General features: G+C 46.4%; 2 protein-coding genes across 3 annotated transcripts; both read right to left on the reverse strand.

The window, feature by feature from the left end:
• Nucleotides 1–59: 59 nt before the first annotated feature.
• Nucleotides 60–7270, reverse strand: LOC124476015 (ATP-dependent RNA helicase DHX8-like). Of its 2 annotated transcripts, XM_047032964.1 has the most exons (23): nt 7133–7270; nt 6878–6963; nt 6720–6783; nt 6544–6632; nt 6295–6389; nt 5774–6112; nt 5523–5667; nt 5192–5395; nt 5014–5101; nt 4827–4924; nt 4580–4727; nt 4039–4220; nt 3707–3901; nt 3381–3566; nt 3071–3281; nt 2770–2951; nt 2508–2648; nt 2230–2385; nt 1973–2110; nt 1627–1755; nt 1292–1488; nt 885–1064; nt 60–647 (listed from the first exon to the last, which is right to left on the reverse strand). In XM_047032964.1, exons 1-23 carry the CDS (start codon nt 7236–7238, stop codon nt 428–430), a joined length of 3579 nt encoding a protein of 1192 aa, XP_046888920.1. In that variant the 5' UTR covers nt 7239–7270; the 3' UTR covers nt 60–427. The 2 variants fall into 2 exon arrangements, with proteins under 2 accessions (XP_046888920.1, XP_046888921.1); XM_047032965.1 differs by lacking the exon at nt 6878–6963 and having other exon boundaries at nt 7133–7224.
• Nucleotides 7271–7464: 194 nt separating this feature from the next.
• Nucleotides 7465–15784, reverse strand: LOC124476014 (ATP-dependent RNA helicase DHX8). Its single transcript, XM_047032963.1, has 23 exons — nt 15596–15784; nt 15376–15461; nt 15179–15251; nt 15011–15102; nt 14815–14921; nt 14204–14581; nt 13780–13924; nt 13373–13576; nt 13201–13288; nt 12984–13081; nt 12688–12835; nt 12075–12256; nt 11776–11970; nt 11470–11655; nt 11170–11380; nt 10883–11064; nt 10563–10703; nt 10274–10429; nt 9199–9336; nt 8878–9006; nt 8533–8729; nt 8261–8440; nt 7465–8145 (listed from the first exon to the last, which is right to left on the reverse strand). Exons 1-23 carry the CDS (start codon nt 15702–15704, stop codon nt 7926–7928), a joined length of 3645 nt encoding a protein of 1214 aa, XP_046888919.1. The 5' UTR covers nt 15705–15784; the 3' UTR covers nt 7465–7925.
• Between the last annotated feature and the right edge of the window lie 2297 nt (nt 15785–18081).

An 18081-nucleotide genomic window follows, 5' to 3' on the forward strand; every position in this document is an offset into this window, starting at 1 on the left:
GACACTATGTATGATTTTCTAAGAGTCATCAATAAATAAAGAAAACAATCACTCTTGGTATTATAGTTTTTACTTTGTTTTACTTTACATTAATATTTTTGAGCAGGGCAAATTTAATTAAATGCATCTTCCATAAGGTTTTGAAGGCATTGTAATGGACTCTCACCCCTTTAAATTGGTTATGATTTATACAAATGTATGACTAATAAAACACACAGTTCAATTCAATGAGTTCCACTGAGCATAAAAACGTCACACTACAATTGACGTCCATGTCGTCAAGGTGACAACCATGTACACAAAAAAAAACATCAGATGAAAATGCACAATCCATGAAAGCCAGTCTCATTAATGACACGTCCCCGTGGTGCATTGGGCTCCTCAGCGCTTCCTGAAGGCCCGAGAGATCCTCCAGGCATTGGGCTCCTCAGCGCTTCCTGAAGGCCCGAGAGATCCTCCAGGCGTTGGGCTCCTCGTAGCGGTTGTACAGGGGCTCCAGCCGCTCATGCTTCTTGTGCTTGCTGAGGCGTGTGGGGTCGGCCACCTTGAAGAACGCTGGTGAGAACTCCACCAGCCAGCGAGGGTCGATGGTGGTCACCTCCCTCATGTACTCCTTGGTGGTCAGCACCAGCTCGTGGTACACCAGCCTGAGGAGGAGGGAGTTGAACGGTCACAAATCAAATGAGTCCACAGAATATGGGTTGGCCTAAAAGTAACATCCCTTGCAAGTAAACCCATTACTACTACTAAAACGGTATTAAAACAATACAGAAAACGATCAGAAACAAAATCACTGAATAAGGGTTCCTGTAAATGAAGACCTAGTATGCAAACGGAGAACTAGCCTTCGCATTTCCGTGGTTACAAAACGAGATGTGACTCACCACTCAGGCTGTCGGTTGAACAGGGTGCTGGCCGGGTGGAGGTACACCACCTGCTGGTCGATGAGGGTACGGTAGCCCTCCTTGGGGTCCTTCTTGGCAGAGTTCCGGAAGTAACCACTGCAGATGGCCTTCTGGACCCGCACAGTAGCTTTCCCACAAGACACTACGTCCAGCTTGTGTCTGAGAAGATGACAGAATGTGTGACAAGTGTTACACTGGTGCAGCTTTGCTCCAAATGGAGACGTAGGGAAGGCTTCAATGCTGAAATGTACAGTGGAGAAGCTGGAAAGACCAAGCTTCAATGCAAGTAAGATTTTGACTTGGGATGCTCATAATTAACCGTGTAACCGACAATACGCATGTTTATCGGTTAAACAGTGTTGCCAAGTTAGCGACTATGTCCATACCTGTCCATGATGCCCATCATCTGTTTGCGGATGTCCTGAGCACGGCGCAGGGAGCGGGCCTGGACAAAGTTCTCAAAGCACCAGGGGTTGGAGAACTTGTTGTTCTTCCAGGAGTTATACACCGCCAGCAGGGTTAGATGGTCTCCTTCGGGCTGGAAGAACTTAGCCTTCTTCTGGTCAGCCATGGTCTGCTTGTCCTGAGTCACACAGAAGGAACATTCTTTTATCATTTACCACAAAACATTGTTATTTTGGCATACCACTTTCACTAGCTGGCAAACTAGAACTACTCACTATATCTATCCACCATTAAACTCAATGGCCTGTGTACGAACCTTGGGCCTGTAGAAGACGTTCTGCACAGACAGCATGGAGACGATGGTGAGCATCTCCTCACTGCAGCCCAGGTGGACGGACATGATCAGCATCTTACACAGCATGGGCTCCAGAGGAAACTCAGCCATCTGAGGAACACAAGACAATCCAAAGGAAGGCTGAAACAGACTTTCAAGTATCCAACTGAAAAACATTTTTAAGTATCCAAATGGTATCCGTTGGGCCTTAACATCATACCAAGAAAGTCTCTCGTTTAGTTGTGTTTTTACACATAATGAATTCATACGTAGACTTGGACATGGATAAATAGATGAATGTGAGTAATAAGTCAAGCTGCTGTCTCACCCTTCTCCCCAGGCGTGTGAGTAAGCCCTCATCGTCCAGAGCTCCCAGAGTGTACAGCTGCTCCATGGCTGTGATCAGGGTCTCCATGGGAGGAGCGTCCATGAAGTCAAACGACAGCAGGTCATTGATGCCCATAGCCTGGGAGAGAGGCAAAGGAGAAGGCAACAAGGTTAAGGAAGAAACTATAACATGTAAGGGGAAGAGGTCATTGTAAGAAAAGAGAAAGAAAATGAAAGGACTGCAGATGCAACCTGTACCTTGAGAGAGAGCACAGTGCTGGCCAGGTCTGTCCTCTGGATCTCAGGCACGTTGGAGGTGAGCATCTCGTCTCTGTAGGCTCTCTCGGTGTACAGCCTGTAGCATTTCCCCGGACCGGTCCTCCCAGCTCTGCCTGATCTCTGCTTGGCCTGGGCCTGAGAAGGAGAGGTGGGGGGGTTAGAATCCACCCGTGTCTGCGTCAGCGTCCCATTAAAGCTGTATCTAGGGATGTTCTTCAAAGTATTACTGGGGGACAATCTTTCAGGAGTTGGTTCACCTGTGAGATGGGGGTCACCACCAGCTGATCAATGCCAGACTTGGAGTTGTACACATTTTGCTTCACAAAGCCAGGGTCCACCACGTAGTAGATACCGTCAATGGTCAGAGACGTCTCGGCAATGTTAGTGGCAATGATCACCTGTCGTGTGAAACAATAGAAAACGCAAGAACAAACGTTGGAGAAATGGTAGAGCAAAAAGCTAGTTTTGTATTCAATCTTGCTGGTTAGAGTTGAAAGTGTTCCACTGCTTGGGCGGTACCTTTCTGCTCCCAGCGGGTGTTGGGTCAAAGATTCGGGTCTGCATCTCACTGGGCAGGGCTGAGTAGACAGGTAGGATGATCAGCTCTGGTACTTCAGGCCCCAGCGACTTCATCCTATCGTACAGGATCTCACAGGCGGTGTCAATCTCTTCCTGACCCGTCAGGAACACCAGGACATCGCCTACAGGAAGCAGGAAACATCACGCAACCTTTAGAGGGACATGATTGGTGGCATCCAGGGAGGAGGGGTACGGAGGGGGAGGCGGTGTGGTCAAGGTTTGACGAGCAGATGAGTTTTACCAGGTGGCTCAGTCAGGTGGATCTGCATGACGGTGATGAGACCTGCATCCAGGTAGTCTGTCTCAGGCTCCTTGCAGTAAAGGACCTCCACAGGGTAGGTTCTGCCAGGGATGGTGAAGATGGGAGCCTCAAAGAAGTACTGGGAGAACTTGACGGCATCCAGGGTGGCGGAGGACACGATGAGCTTCATGTCTTTGCGCTTCAGCACCGTCTGAGAGAGAAGAAGCGTCGTGTCACATGTACTCGTTCAGCGGCGCCAGAGGACCCAATGAGGGGGGAGGTGTTCCTCTACCGGGGAACCGTGCCTTACCTTCTTCAGCAGGCCGAAGAGCACGTCAGTGTGGATGGTCCTCTCGTGGGCCTCGTCCAGCATGATGAGAGCGTACTGACTCATGTCTGGGTCGATGAGACACTCCCTCTGCAGCATGCCGTGGGTCATGTACTTGATGACGGTCTCGGGGCTGGTGCAGTCCTCAAATCGAATGGTGTACCCCACCTGAAGTGGAAAGAGGGAGGGGATAGGTGAGATGTTTACAATGAGGATCCCTTAAAAAGTGTTCCACGTGCGGACGCTGTATAATGGACATTTTAAGACTGTTTTCGAACTAAAACTTCAGTTTTCTGGATCTCATTCACCTCCTGGCCCAGACAGCAACCATACTCTTCAGAGACTCTCTTGGCCACCGACATGGCCGCTACACGACGGGGCTGAGTGCAGCCGATCTTCCCCCGTGTTGTGTAGCCGGCCTCAGCCAGATACTGAGTGATCTGGGTGGTCTTTCCAGAACCAGTCTCTCCAACCACAATCAGGATCTGGTTGTCGTGAACAGCCTGCGGGTGAAGAACACGGAAGTACCACAAGTAAACACAACCTTATTATGGTTGTTTTGGTGACGAAGTCATTCGAGTTACCCTCAAAACGTTAAAAGAACCTTCTAGAATGAGGTCCGTTAGCTGTGGGAATGTACCTGGACCAGCTGCTCCTTGAGCTTGTAGATGGGCAGGCCGGCTCTCTGCTCCAGGATGGACAGCTCTGTCTTCTTTCCGTACGAAGCCTGGTTGCCCCCAAAGGCATGTTTCTTCCACTCTGGGATGTCGACGGGCATCATGCCAATGCCTCTCATGTTGGCTGCGATTTGTCTCCCCTCAACTGTAAGAAGGAAAGTGTTTTCAATTGAGATGGACTGGCATGACGTTAACCTCCATCCCCTTGGGATAAATGGTGAGTCAGCCCGTCTCTCGTGGTCTGGCAGGAACCATGCCTCCCCCGCATGCCCCTCAGGCCATGGAAGACACTGCGCAGACATCCACTATGTTCCTCTGCAGCACAACCCTCTTAACCAAGCCTGGGAGCAGATAAACATCTCCAGCCAGCTGTAACTCTGATCGCCCCGGTTTGCAAACACCGGAGGAAGTCTGAGGAAGCTGGGGTCGATTCCGACTCGTCTCTTGTTTTAACTAGCCTTATGTTGCGGTGTCGATTTAGGGCAGAGGGAAAGGAAGCCTCACCATCAGGCAGAGGGTCGATCCAGTGCTTGTTGAGGCCTGTGGGGATGCAGTCCATCTCAGCCATGCGCTGGGCCTGCTTCACCTCCCTCCTCTCTTTAGCCAGAGCACTCTGCATCATCGCAGCCTGGGACAATGAACCGTCTGGATTCTGACAAGTCGGGAGAGGATCATTTTGTTAGTCCAAATCATTGGAGTGAAACGAGGGTTCAGAGAAGAGGCCGGTGTTAGAGAAGAGGCCGGTGTTTACCTTGACGATCTTGACCGGGCTCAGGTTTATACTCTGTCTGGTGTGTCCTCTCAGGAATGGAGGCTCTTCCTCCACCAGCTCAACCTCCAGTTCCTCATCTGAAGCAGGTTCAGATCAACAGCAACATCAAGGCCCCAGTAAGCACTTTACACTGTTGTGTTAAAGTACACTAGTTGAAAAGTTGTACCTTCTTCGTCATCGATGTTGGGCAGGATGCCAGTTTCCTCATCGAACTCGGGGAACTCTTCTTTTGAGAGAACGTTAGCGGCGATCATCTAAGAACAGGAACCATGCACGGAACAGGATTGTTTGAGAGGAGAGAACAATGCAATAAACCTCTGTGCATGCATGGCTGGGTACAATACCTGTTTGATCTCCCACTTTTCATGGTCTGTGATCTTGTGGAGCCTCTTGCGTTCCACGGTGTCGTCCTCCACCTCAGGGACGTGGCCCAGGTTCATCTCGGAGGGGCGGTCGGGGTTCCTCATGGCTGTGTCCTCCCCGCCTTCAGGCAGCATGTTCCTCCTCCTGTTGGGATTCAGATCCTCCCCAGTTTCCTGGTCAACGTCCTGGCAAGGGGGAGGGGCGGGGAAAACATTCACAAACACCATTATGGCCATTGCACCAGTGCAAGTGCGGCTTGAATTAACGGAATCCATGTTTCTCCAGTCGGTTGGCCACTGCACCTCGTCTTACCTTCATACTGAGGCTGGTCTTGGTGCCGGTGAAGGACAACACTTTAATTTTGACCTTTTGACCTCGGCTGACCACATCAGCCACATTAGCTACGCGTCCCTCTTTCCGCAGCTCTGAAACGTGGACCAGTCCTTCCCAGCGTTTCCTACAATGACAGACACTTGTTAAAAGGTGACAAAATGGGGGCTGTTGTCAAAACGTGTTGGATGACATAAATTGGAAATAATAAGCTATATCTGCCATTTCCTGACCTCAGGCCTTCCAGCTGCACGAAGCAGCCAAACTGCATGGTGCTGGTGATTTTGCCGTTGTAGATGTCCCCCACAGAAGGCTCCTCCGGAGGTGGTCGGTCGACATGTTTGTCCTTCCAGCGGTCTTCAACATGTCTGTCCACGTCTCGGTCTCTCTCCCGCTCCCTGTCTCTGCTCGGACTGGGAGTCCGGTCACTCCAGCGGGACCCACGTTTCTTTTTGCGGCGCCGATCCCTTTCCCGGTCTCCAGATCTAGATCGGGAGCGGGACCAGGAACGGTGACTTCTGCCATCTCTGCCTCGGCTCCGACTTCTGCTCCGCTTGCGCTTGTCTTCCACCCTTGTAACAGAATAGGGTTTAAGCCAAAACATGCCAAACATTGATATGCCAACATGCCAAAACTCCTGCACACTTGTAAGGTACGGTTTTATCATGAAGAAAAGGAAAAGAATGACATTGATTGCATTTAGTCCATTTTGTATTCAGGGTGCTTTATAATTAATTATTTTTTATTCTCTTACTTTGAGTCACTTCCGCTGACACTGGGCATAAACATCTCCAACTCCTTCATGGCTTCAGCTGCTACTTTTTCATCATTTTCAATCTGTAGTAGGCTCTAAAATAATTTGAAAGAGGTGAGTTGTCAATAGACTGTAGGCTACACTATGTACAGATAGAGAGGGTTAGTGAGTAATAGTAAACTATAACAAACTATGTCGACCCAAATGTACTCACTCGCCTCATTTGACCAAATTTATAGTGAGACCTACCCTTGGAGGAGGATTGTCAGGCTTGCACAATCCGGGGAACATTTCCCTCATTTTATCCTTCTTACTCTTCGGCTTGGCAGGCTCAGTGGCTATCAACAAACCAAGGATCCGTCAGTATGTTACCTAGCATACTATCAATTTAGCGCTCAACCAAAGTTAAATGGAATATAACTTACGTTTGATGTTAGCGGATGGCTGCATGGTTTGAATAACTCTAAGCAAATTACCGATGAGGGAGTCCTGTAGCAGACGTAAAATAAAAATATATTTCATTTAGTGTACAATACAGTAGGCTACGTAGCCTACTATGTTGTAAGTAGGGAAACACTCTTACAGAGAAGTCAGCTCCATTTTTGACCAAAATCCGTTTAAAGCCATCAAATGTTGGTTGCTTTTCTGCTAGGTTGATAACGAACTCAGCTAGAGAAAAAAACATAATCACAACAAACATTACAAGCTAGCTAACGATTAGCATGCTAGCAATGGACACCTTGATCTCTACTGGCAACACAAACGACGTTGCTAGCTAGAAATATTTATTTCGTAAATAAATAGGACACTGCGCCTTTTGAATCAACGTTAAACATACCAAGATCTTTCTCACTTATTCCCAGATGATTTTCCAATTCTGTGCATACTTTAGAAACTAGGGAAAGATATTCGAGACGTTTTAGTTCCTCCATCCCCTCCATCATCTCGGTTTGTTTTGCTCCCAAATTGCGTGAACCCCACTTCCGGCTACGTAATGTTGCTACGAGTGTTCATTGGGTCGTCGTGCTCAACCTATTATTTAATTAATGTATTTAATTACAACCAATAGACTGTGAGGTCAGGTTAATTAACATGAATTACAACAAGTTTACATAAGACACACTTTACTTTGAATCATTTTATACTACTAATTATGTAAAAAAATCTAAGCAATTGCAATAAGCCAAGAGAATCCAATATTTATTAATGAGAAACATTTTTGGGATTTCACAGTTAAGCAATCTATAAATGCTAAACAAAAATGTGTCAGATCTATTTTTACCCTATAAAATATAGTTACAAATGTTTTTGATGGAGAGTTGTTGCAGATTCCCTGGGTAGTCATAGCAGTCTGAATCATAAAATAGATTTTTCAGAGGCAACATTAAACCATCAAAAAACGAATAAATCCCGACTGATCATAATGTATATACAAGTGTGGAAGTCCGAACAAATACATAATTTAGGCAAATTATAAAAAGTTGGTTAAAAATGCAAACAAAATACATTTACAAGTCTAACAACGTCAATGAATGCTTCACCAATAGCATTTTACAGGGAGGAGCATACAACAGCACATCACAGCATTTCTTGATTGTATGAGAGTGTGTGTGTGTTTGAGAGGGAGACTTTTAACGCCTCCTGAAGGCCCGAGAGATCCTCCAGGCGTTGGGCTCCTCGTAGCGGTTGTACAGGGGCTCCAGACGCTGTTGCTTTTTCTGCTTGCTGAGGCGTGTGGGGTCGGAAACCTTGAAGAAGGCTGGTGAGAACTCCACCAGCCAGCGAGGGTCGATGGTGGTCACCTCCCTCATGTACTCCTTGGTGGTCAGCACCAGCTCGTGGTACACCACCCTGGACAATAAGGAGAAATATTTAGGCAAGCACAAAAGGATTGATATCCATGTCATTTGACGCATTGGATGGCTGAACAAAGAAATGGGGGGGGGTGAAAAGATTGAGAACTCACCACTCAGGCTGACGGTTAAACAGGGCACTGGAAGGGTGGATGTACACCACCTGCTGGTCGATGAGGGTACGGTACCCTTCCTGAGGGTCCTTCTTGGCCGCGTTCCGGAAGAACCCACTGCAGATGGCCTTCTGGACCCGCACAGTAGCTTTCCCACAAGACACCACGTCCAGCTTGTGTCTGAGAAGATGACAGGACAGTTGCTTAATGAAAAGTACCTCAGTGAGTTTGACTGAAATGGAACTGTGATGATCTCATTTCAGGTTCCATACCTGTCCATGATACCCAGCATCTGTTTGCGGATGTCCTGAGCACGGCGCAGGGAGCGGGCTTGGATAAAGTTCTCATAGCACCAGGGGTTGGAGAACTTGTTGTTCTTCCAGGAGTTATACACCGCCAGCAGGGTTAGATGGTCTCCTTCAGGCTGATGGAACTTGGCCTTCTTCTGGTCAGCCAAGGCTTGCTTGTCCTGAGTCACAAATAGTACACAGCCTTTCAGAAAATCGTCAACTCGACTACGCAGAGGTGACGGTGTGGTTAATCCTTGTGAACAGTGAAAAGCTCACTATATCTAGTATCCACCATTAAACTCTAATGTTAATGGCCTGTGTACGAACCTTGGGCCTGTAGAAGACGTTCTGCACAGACAACATGGAGACGATGGTGAGCATCTCCTCACTGCAGCCCAGGTGGACGGACATGATCAGCATCTTACACAGCATGGGCTCCAGAGGAAACTCAGCCATCTGAGGAAGGAAAAGAATTCCTCCATTATTATAATAATAATAATAATAATAATTCGACTCAATATCTTTAGTCATCTGTCAAGTGACTAATGAAGACACTACCTGAAACTTCTGAGCATTTATCCATTAACACCAAGGGTGGGTGATATCCCTGCAAATCCCTTTAAATTCATGTTCCGTACTGTAACTCACCCTTCTCCCCAGGCGTGTGAGTAAGCCCTCATCGTCCAGAGCTCCCAGAGTGTACAGCTGCTCCATGGCTGTGATCAGGGTCTCCATGGGAGGAGCGTCCATGAAGTCAAACGACAGCAGGTCATTGATGCCCATAGCCTGGGAGAGAGGCAAAGGAGAAGGCAACAAGGTTAAGGAAGAAACTATAACATGTCAAGTAGAAGAGGTCATTGATGCCCATAGCCTGGGGTGAAGAAAAAGGAAGGTGACAAAGTTACCACTATTTATAAAACTAAAAATTCCAGTACTTGATTCTGATTGGCTCACAGCAAACATAAAATACAATATATAATATATATACACTCTATAAAACACACACACACCTGTGACTGAATAACAATTCAATTAGAACGAACGCACCATGAATCTCAAAGTTGACAATGTCAGATTTTATAGTTCATTTTCTATAAATTCGCGGGGTTAAGCATGGATGAGTGGTTTAAATAGATTTACAGGATCAAATAACTAGAAGACATGCAGAAGTTAATGGCAGAGAAATTGAAGACCTGGGAAAGTCAAGAAATTAAACAGGGACCGTTAAACAGACTAATTGGTCCGTTTAGACCTGACGTCAAACACCTCTGTACACTACCAGCAAAGAGGAGGGCTGGTACGATCGAACATTACTCGCACAATTAATAGCAAAGTCCAGATAACGATAAACATTCCCCCCGATTCTTAAAGCCTGACTAGTCATGCTAGCCTGTGTTGCTTGGCAACCATTTTGCTGTCTGAAGGAACTATATTGCTTGGAGGAAGAATGATTATTTGTTTTCAATAAATGACTGTATTTACATTGCTGTGTGTTTTATTTTGTGAAATCTTACTTGGTGGCCAAGAGTAGCCGTTTTATAAAAGCAATAAGCCACTTGAGACTGTGATTTAGTGTTTTTACCCCCCCATAGCCATTCTGAAAACACAGTAAATTACAACCTTAAGTGAATCATTGCTTGAATAAAGAAGAGTACAAAATAATAAAAACATTGCGTTTGGTTTTATGGATATATTATCCAGAGTTTGTGGATGTTGGCTGTACCTTGAGAGAGAGCACAGTGCTGGCCAAGTTGGTCCTCTGGATCTCAGGCACGTTGGTGGTGAGCATCTCATCTCTGTAGGCTCTCTCAGTGTAAAGCCTGTAGGTCTTTCCTGGGCCTGTCCTCCCAGCTCTCCCAGCTCGCTGCTTGGCTTGGGCCTGACAACATGCAATCATTTTCAATGTCAGGTGTCAATACATCAACACAGACCCAGGGAAATATCCTTCAAAACTGTGTAGAAAACATAGGAATATGAGAACACCTGGGTACACTGTATTGTTAGATACCAACCTGTGAGATGGGGGTTACCACCAGCTGATCAATTCCTGTCTTGGAGTTGTACACCTTTTGCTTCACAAAGCCAGGGTCCACCACGTAGTAGATACCGTCAATGGTCAGAGACGTCTCGGCAATGTTAGTGGCAATGACCACCTAAAGACATGAAAATTAAAGCCCCAGATGTCAAACCTTGTATAGTGATTCAAATGAGAATGTTTAAGAATCTTTAAGTTGCTTTGAAACCAAAGAAACTGGTGTCCCCCAGGGCTCTGCATTGGGTCCTTTTATATTTTACAGAAGTTTTTTTATTTATTTTTTATTAAAAAGGTTACCTTTCTGCTTCCAGGAGGTGCAGGATCAAAGATTCGGGTCTGCATCTCACTGGGCAGGGCTGAGTAGACAGGTAGGATGATCAGCTCTGGTACTTCAGGCCCCAGCGACTTCATCCTCTCGTACAGGATCTCACAGGCGGTGTCAATCTCTTCCTGACCCGTCAAGAACACCAGTACATCGCCTAGTAGGACAGATGACAAGTTTTTAAACAAAAGGCATTCTCAAAAGGACGACCACGTTAGCAACCCTCAAGGAAACAGCTTAGACCAGGTCATTCAGGCCATACCAGGGGGCTCTGTCAGGTGGATCTGCATGACCGTGATGAGGCTGGCATCCAGGTAGTCTGTCTCAGGCTCTTTGGTGTAGAGAACCTCCACTGGGTAGGTTCTGCCAGGGATGGTGAAGATGGGTGCTTCGTAGAAGTACTGGGAGAACTTGACGGCATCCAGTGTTGCCGAAGTCACGATGAGCTTCATGTCTTTGCGCTTCATCACCGTCTGAGAGAGAAGAAGAGTCGTGTCACATGTATTTGTTCAGCAGAGAACAAGGGGGGGAGGTGTTCCTCTACTGGGGAACCGTGCCTTACCTTCTTCAGCAGGCCGAAGAGCACATCAGTGTGGATGGTCCTCTCGTGGGCCTCGTCCAACATGATGATGGCATACTGGCCCAAATCTGGGTCGATGAGACACTCCCTCAACAGCATACCGTCTGTCATGTACTTGATGACAGTCTCGGGGCTGGTGCAGTCTTCAAATCGAATAGTGTACCCCACCTGAAGTGGAAAGACACATAGGCGAGACGTCCATAGATCTTAGTCACTGTGTGGTGTGGCCAGGCGTTTGCCGTGAACTGTCAAAAGAAAAACACTCCGGAAAGGGGAAACAACACTGACCTCCTGGCCAAGACAGCAACCGTACTCTTCAGAGACTCTCTTGGCCACAGACATGGCCGCTACACGACGGGGCTGAGTGCAGCCGATCTTCCCCCGTGTTGTGTAGCCGGCCTCAGCCAGATACTGAGTGATCTGGGTGGTCTTTCCAGAACCAGTCTCTCCAATCACAATCAGGATCTGGTTGTCATGAACAGCCTGCGATGGAAGAAGAGCACAAATAAACGGTCAACGTATATATATGTATATGACCCTTGAAGTAACAGTCACAGCATGTTTTGATTTAAGCTAGCTGCACCGACCTGGATTAACTGTTCCTTGAGCTTGTAGATGGGCAGGCTTTCTCTCTGCTCCAAGATGGACATCTGAGTCTTCTTTCCGTACGAGGCCTTGTTGCCCCCAAAGGCATGTTTCTTCCACTCTGGGATATCATTGGGCATCATGCCAATGCCTCTCATGTTGGCTGCGATTTGTCTCCCGTCAACTGTAAGAAGGAAAGTGTTTTGAATTGAGATGGACTGGCATGACGTTAACCTCCATCCCCTTGGGATAAATGGTGAGTCAGCCTGTCTCTCGTGGTCTGGCAGGAACCATGCCTCCCCCACAAGCAGCCCAGGCCCCCTCAGGCCGTGCAGAACAGACATGCAGCTACGGTCACCCCCTCTATCCGGCCTGTGAGGGGGCTGGAGGAAACACGATAACCATCTCCAGCCCTGGTCACCCTCAGGGCTCCTGTTACCATAGAGGAAGTCTTGAATCAGCCTGTTTTGATTTTCATGAGTAGCTTTTACGGAGGGCCATGCTAAAAAGGTCAGTACTAAAACATTGCACTTATCGGTTAGGCTTTTTGAACGTCAGCATCAAGGATTACAACTTAACGTCCACTTAACGTGCACATGTGGTCCAAGGCCTCACCATCAGGCAGAGGGTCGACCCAGTGCTTGTTGAGGCCCATGGGGATAGAGTCCATCTCAGCCTCCCTCTGGGCCTGCTTCACCTCCCTCCTCTCCTTCGCCAGAGCACTCTGCATCATCGCAGCCTGGGACAACGAACCGTCCGGATTCTAATAAACGGAGGGATGAATTAGAGAGCTGGACGTAGAGTGCCAAGTGCTAAGTATTCTGCAGGCAGTAACAGTAGATTGAGCACACATTAAAAGGAAACAGCATCGTGAAGAGGAAGGTGGTTATGTTTAGGGCACGGATACGTACTTTTACGATCTTCACAGGACTCATGTCCATGCTCTGTTTGGTGTGTCCTCGCAGGAACGGAGGCTCCTCCTCCACCAGCTCAATCTCCAGATCTTCATCTGAGATGAAGAAGAAGTATCATGGTCACCTCAAGTAGTACGTTTAAAAAGCCTTCTCACTTAAAAAATGCATGTACATGAAAACAACTGAACCAAAAGAAGCATATGTTCAGTTTTACCTTCTTCATCGTCGACTTTGGGAAGGATACCAGTCTCTTCGTCAAAGTCTGGGAACTCCTCTTTAGACAGAACGTTAGCAGCAATCATCTGAGGATGGAATGAAGAGAGGGAGTAAAATGGCAGCACAGTATACGAACCAATGTGCTGTCGTGATCTGGTTTCGACACACACCTGTTTAATCTCCCATTTCTCCGGGTCTGATATCTTGGTGAGTCTCTTGCGCTCCAAAGTGTCGTCCTCCACCTCGGGGGCGTGGCCGAGGTTGAGGTTGGAGGGGCGGTCAGGGTTCCTCATGGCCGTCTCCTCATGGCCGTCAGGACCAGTGTTCCTCCTCCTGTTGGGGTTCAGATCCTCCCCAGTTTCCTGGTCAACATCCTGGCAAGGGGAACAGAGAGATCGTGTTCGCTTGAAATCTCATACTTCGTACATACAGACATAAGTCATACTTCCATTTATCTGATGATGTCCGCAACCCCTCAAAACGAATCCCTTTTAACCTTGATTTTCCCAGCTTTGCTAAAGCTACAGTCATGCTACAGTCATGCTCAACAGTGTCAACCTCGTGGTTGTCGTCTTACCTTCATGCTGAGGCTGGTCTTGGACCCGGTGAAAGACAACACTTTAATCTTGACCCTCTGACCTTTGGTGACAACATCGGCCACGTTGGCCACACGTCCCTCTCTGCGCAGCTCGGAGATGTGAACCAATCCCTCCCAGCGTTTTCTACAGCAGCATAACAGCAGAAACATGACATTTAGTCATTTAGCAGACGCTCTTATTCAGAGCGACTTGCAGTAAGTACAGAGACATTTCCCCGAGGCAAGTAGGGTGAAGTGCCGGGAATTTAACCAGCAACCTTCGGATTACTAGCCCAATTCCCTAACCGCTCAGCCACCTGACTCCCATCAACATTGGACTTAATTACAAATTAAAAACTGCTGAAACAGTGTACAATGCTGTAATTGAACTCGTCATAAGGCATGATGATCCAGATCCACTGACCTCAGGCCCTCCAGCTGGACAAAGCAGCCAAACTGCATGATGCTGGTGATTTTGCCGTTGTAGATGTCCCCCACAGAAGGCTCCTCCGGAGGTGGTCGGTCGACATGTTTGTCCTTCCAGCGGTCTTCAGAGTGCTTGTCCACATCTCGCTCTCTGTCTCTGTCTCTACGGGGGCTAGGGGTGCGGTCAGCCCAGCGAGACGAGTGCTTCTTGCTGTGATCTCGGTCCCGGTCTCTCTCCCGGTCTCTCTCCCTGTCCCTGTGGCGGGTGCGGTCCCTTGAACGGGACCTGGAGCGTGAGCGGTGGCGTCTACGCCGGTCTCTGTCCCGGTCCTTGCTACGGCTCCGGCTTCTGCTGTGCCGCCTCTTCCGGTCAGATCTAAGGGTTTAAGACATTTTGTAAACAAAAAGTCTTCCACTGACTACTGTTTTTTTTTTTAAACCGTGGTATAAAGTACTACTGTTTATTACTTCCATCTAATCACTCACTATGAAAATGGCCCCCATCCACCAATGAACCAACATAACTAATATTAGGTTACACATAGCTTTGTCCATTCTAGAACTAAAGCATATAGCGAAACGGAATGTATGTTGTGTAGATCTCCTTACTTGCTCTTGCTGCTTTTTGAGTCACTTCCACTGACACTGGGCATGAACATCTCCAACTCCTTCATGACATCTGCTGCTATTTTCACATCGTCATCATCTAGCATGCCCTGGGAGGTTTGGTAAAATAACAGGCTATAACAGAGGTTTTACATACAGACTGAAATTCAAGTAAACTAAATCTATCAAGTTAACATACCTTAGGAATCGGGTCGTCTGGTCTGCACAAAGCTGGGAACAGCTCTTTCAGCTTCTCCTTCTCACTCTTCTGCTTGACCACAGGCTCTGAGACTGCAAAAAAACGGTTAGTTAAGCATTTTCCCAACATTGAATTCAAATCAATGCTAACATATATCCGTCACATTACCTTTGCTTGAAGACGCCTTAGACGGAGGTCGCATAGTTTGAATAAGTCTGAGCAAATTGCTGACAAGGGAATCCTGTAAGATTCGAAATATTTGTAGTTGTTTAGCTTCATCATTCATGTTTACCTTCATAATTCCAATAATACAATAGCTTCCTAACCAACAACATGGTGTCAGATAATTAGGCAGATACACTTACTGTAAACTCTGCTCCATTTTTCAACAGTAGTGACTTAAAGCCCTCAAATGTTGGTTGCTTCTCAGCCAGGCTTATAACAAACTCGGCTGTAAACAAGAATAATAGACAGAATAAAGTATGACCAATTACAGTAGCCAGCACAGCATATGGTCAAAGCTAGCAACCAGAAAGCGTAAGCAGCGGCTATAAGAGATTAGTTTACAGTTAGCTAGGTACACACCAAGATCTTTGTCGCTTATTCCCAGATGGTTGTCGAGTTCTGTGCATACTTTGGACACCAAAGATAGATACTCGAGCTGTTCAAGGTCTTCTACCCCGATGTCTGCCATTCTCCACGAGATTTGTTTTGTTCAGGCAGCAACGTAGCCAGCAGACATATTTCTTGTTCGAAAGGGGTTCGTTTCCGGTATTTCTGTTTCCGGAAAGTTGTGTTTTGAAGTTCCTAGTCTCACCACACGATGGTGTTAAAGCCAAGTAAGTAAATACAAAAAAATATCCCTCAAGAAACACAATCGGAACAGTACCTCAGGGTAGGAAAAGCCTAAAGGAAACATTACTGTTATAAAGTACCGTTATTAATTTGATACTACTAACCAGGAAAGAACCGAGAACAGGCACTTTAGTTGATTGCATAAGTGCATGATTTTCTAGAAGCTTTTCTACGATCCAGTTTCCAACTGACAGTAGCATACCACAGAAAAAAAGCCTCCCAATTCAATTCAATTAATTTGTTTGAAATAGCTCAGCTCAATGGCTTAAATAGAAGCAGGTTATGTGTGAAGAATCTTAGGTGTGAAATCTTCCACCGTGTACCGTGTCAATTACCAGTTTGACAACATGTAGCCATCATAGAAACATTTTAAGCCCACAGAAGGAACATGTTTATTATAGAGTCAGTGTTTAGGACAGGGGTGTCAAACATACGGCCCGCGGGCCGGAACCGGCCCCCAAGGAGGTTCGATCAGGCCCGCAGGATAATTTGAAAGTGGAAAAAATGCATAAAAGACATGGAATTAATATTTTTAATTCGCTGCAATTCATGGATTATCCGCTAAGGGGCGCACTCTTTCCATCAGAGTAGAAGACAAGCCGCATCACTGAGACAGACTGAAAACAGCAGACGGTATCATTTAATACCTTGGTCTCTACTAGGGATGGGCGAACGATGCCTTGTGAAGCTTTGATGGTTTCTTCCGGATTGTGCCGGCCCAAAAAGCCGAACTATCGGCGCTTTGAAAATGAACAGCGTCATCTAGCAGCCGTTTAAACTGGCTGAATGAGGCGTAGTGGTTGTCTCCGACGGTAGACTACCCTACGTTATTCAATATTTAATTAAGGCTACATGTGTTCATTTTGATCTGATATTAGTGCTCACACATTAAAATGTTGTGATACATCCGTAGGCCTTTAGAATTATGTCATTTTCTCACAGTAAAAGTTAAAGAATATCGTACGAGATTCACTGGACTGGGGCGCGAACTTGGGATCCCAGATTCGCGTTAACAATATGTAATCGTACAACGCTTTAACCAACTACACCACCGAAGAGATCATTACTTGTTAAAGCGGTTGGACGGACTTTATACGATATGGTCTTTATATCAATTAAACTAGATAACACAGAAGAAAGACATGATATTTTGGTTATTTATAGCAGAGTATGGTATAATTTTAATGGTCCGGCCCACTTGACATCTCCCTAGGCCGTATGTGGCCCACGATGCGAAATGAGTTTGACACCCCTGGTTTAGGAGGAAAAAAAGAACTACCATGCAATTATGTTAGCACAATGCTAGCCAACATATCATTTCATAAAATGTAAAATGACATTCCTTGGTACACAGTTATTCCAGTGAAATAATGCATGTCCTGGGCAGCCAGATTCCCTTTGCGTGTCTACACTCTTTTCAGAATCTGACAACACTTGGGATTGGCAAACTTTAGAAACACAACAGAACGCCCTTGCTAGAAGGTCATCCCTTCTCTGTGGTCTCTCATACAGTGATTTTAACCACAGCAGCAGCACTGAATAGGCTTGGTCATGTGTTCTTGGTAGAGCCAGGGGATTATGGGTAAAGGGGAGCGATAGAGGACAAATTAGGTTGCCTATAAATATCTGCATACTAGAATAAAGATCAATTAGATATGAGCTTTGGACCTCCTGCAGGATATTTTTACTGTTAGGAAGACAGCCTGAGGAGAAAAAGAAGAAGAGTATTCTGCTGTTACTGAAAGCACTTGAGGGTGTACTAGGGGTTGTCTGTCCTGTTATTCCCAGTGGTACAGACTACTGCGTAATGGATGATCTGTCAAACAGTGTTACAGGTCGTTATATATCACATTCCTAATTTAGTCGTAGCAGAAGATGGTGGGATGTGGAGATGTGGAGTAAAGGAGGGGCCAAGATAAGGTAGAAATGAGATCCAGTCCAATGTCTAGACTAGTTCCATCTTTATTATATACATAGAGTGGAGCCAATAGCCCACTTGCTTTTATTACAACACTTATCCCCTTTGCTGATATAGTTCTGTGTCTCAATCAAAACACCATCCCCTAGACACACTCATTGGTTTCCAGCAATAGCAATATTATCTTTCCAGCATAGAAACAGCTTTAGCATATGAAGAGGTCTGTCATACTTGACGTATAACTTAATCATACACTAATGAACAGCATATTGAAGCATCCCACTGTGTAAGTCTAATT

Source organism: Hypomesus transpacificus, chromosome 13, assembly GCF_021917145.1.
Source record: "Hypomesus transpacificus isolate Combined female chromosome 13, fHypTra1, whole genome shotgun sequence".
Classification (NCBI taxonomy): Eukaryota; Metazoa; Chordata; class Actinopteri; order Osmeriformes; family Osmeridae; genus Hypomesus; species Hypomesus transpacificus.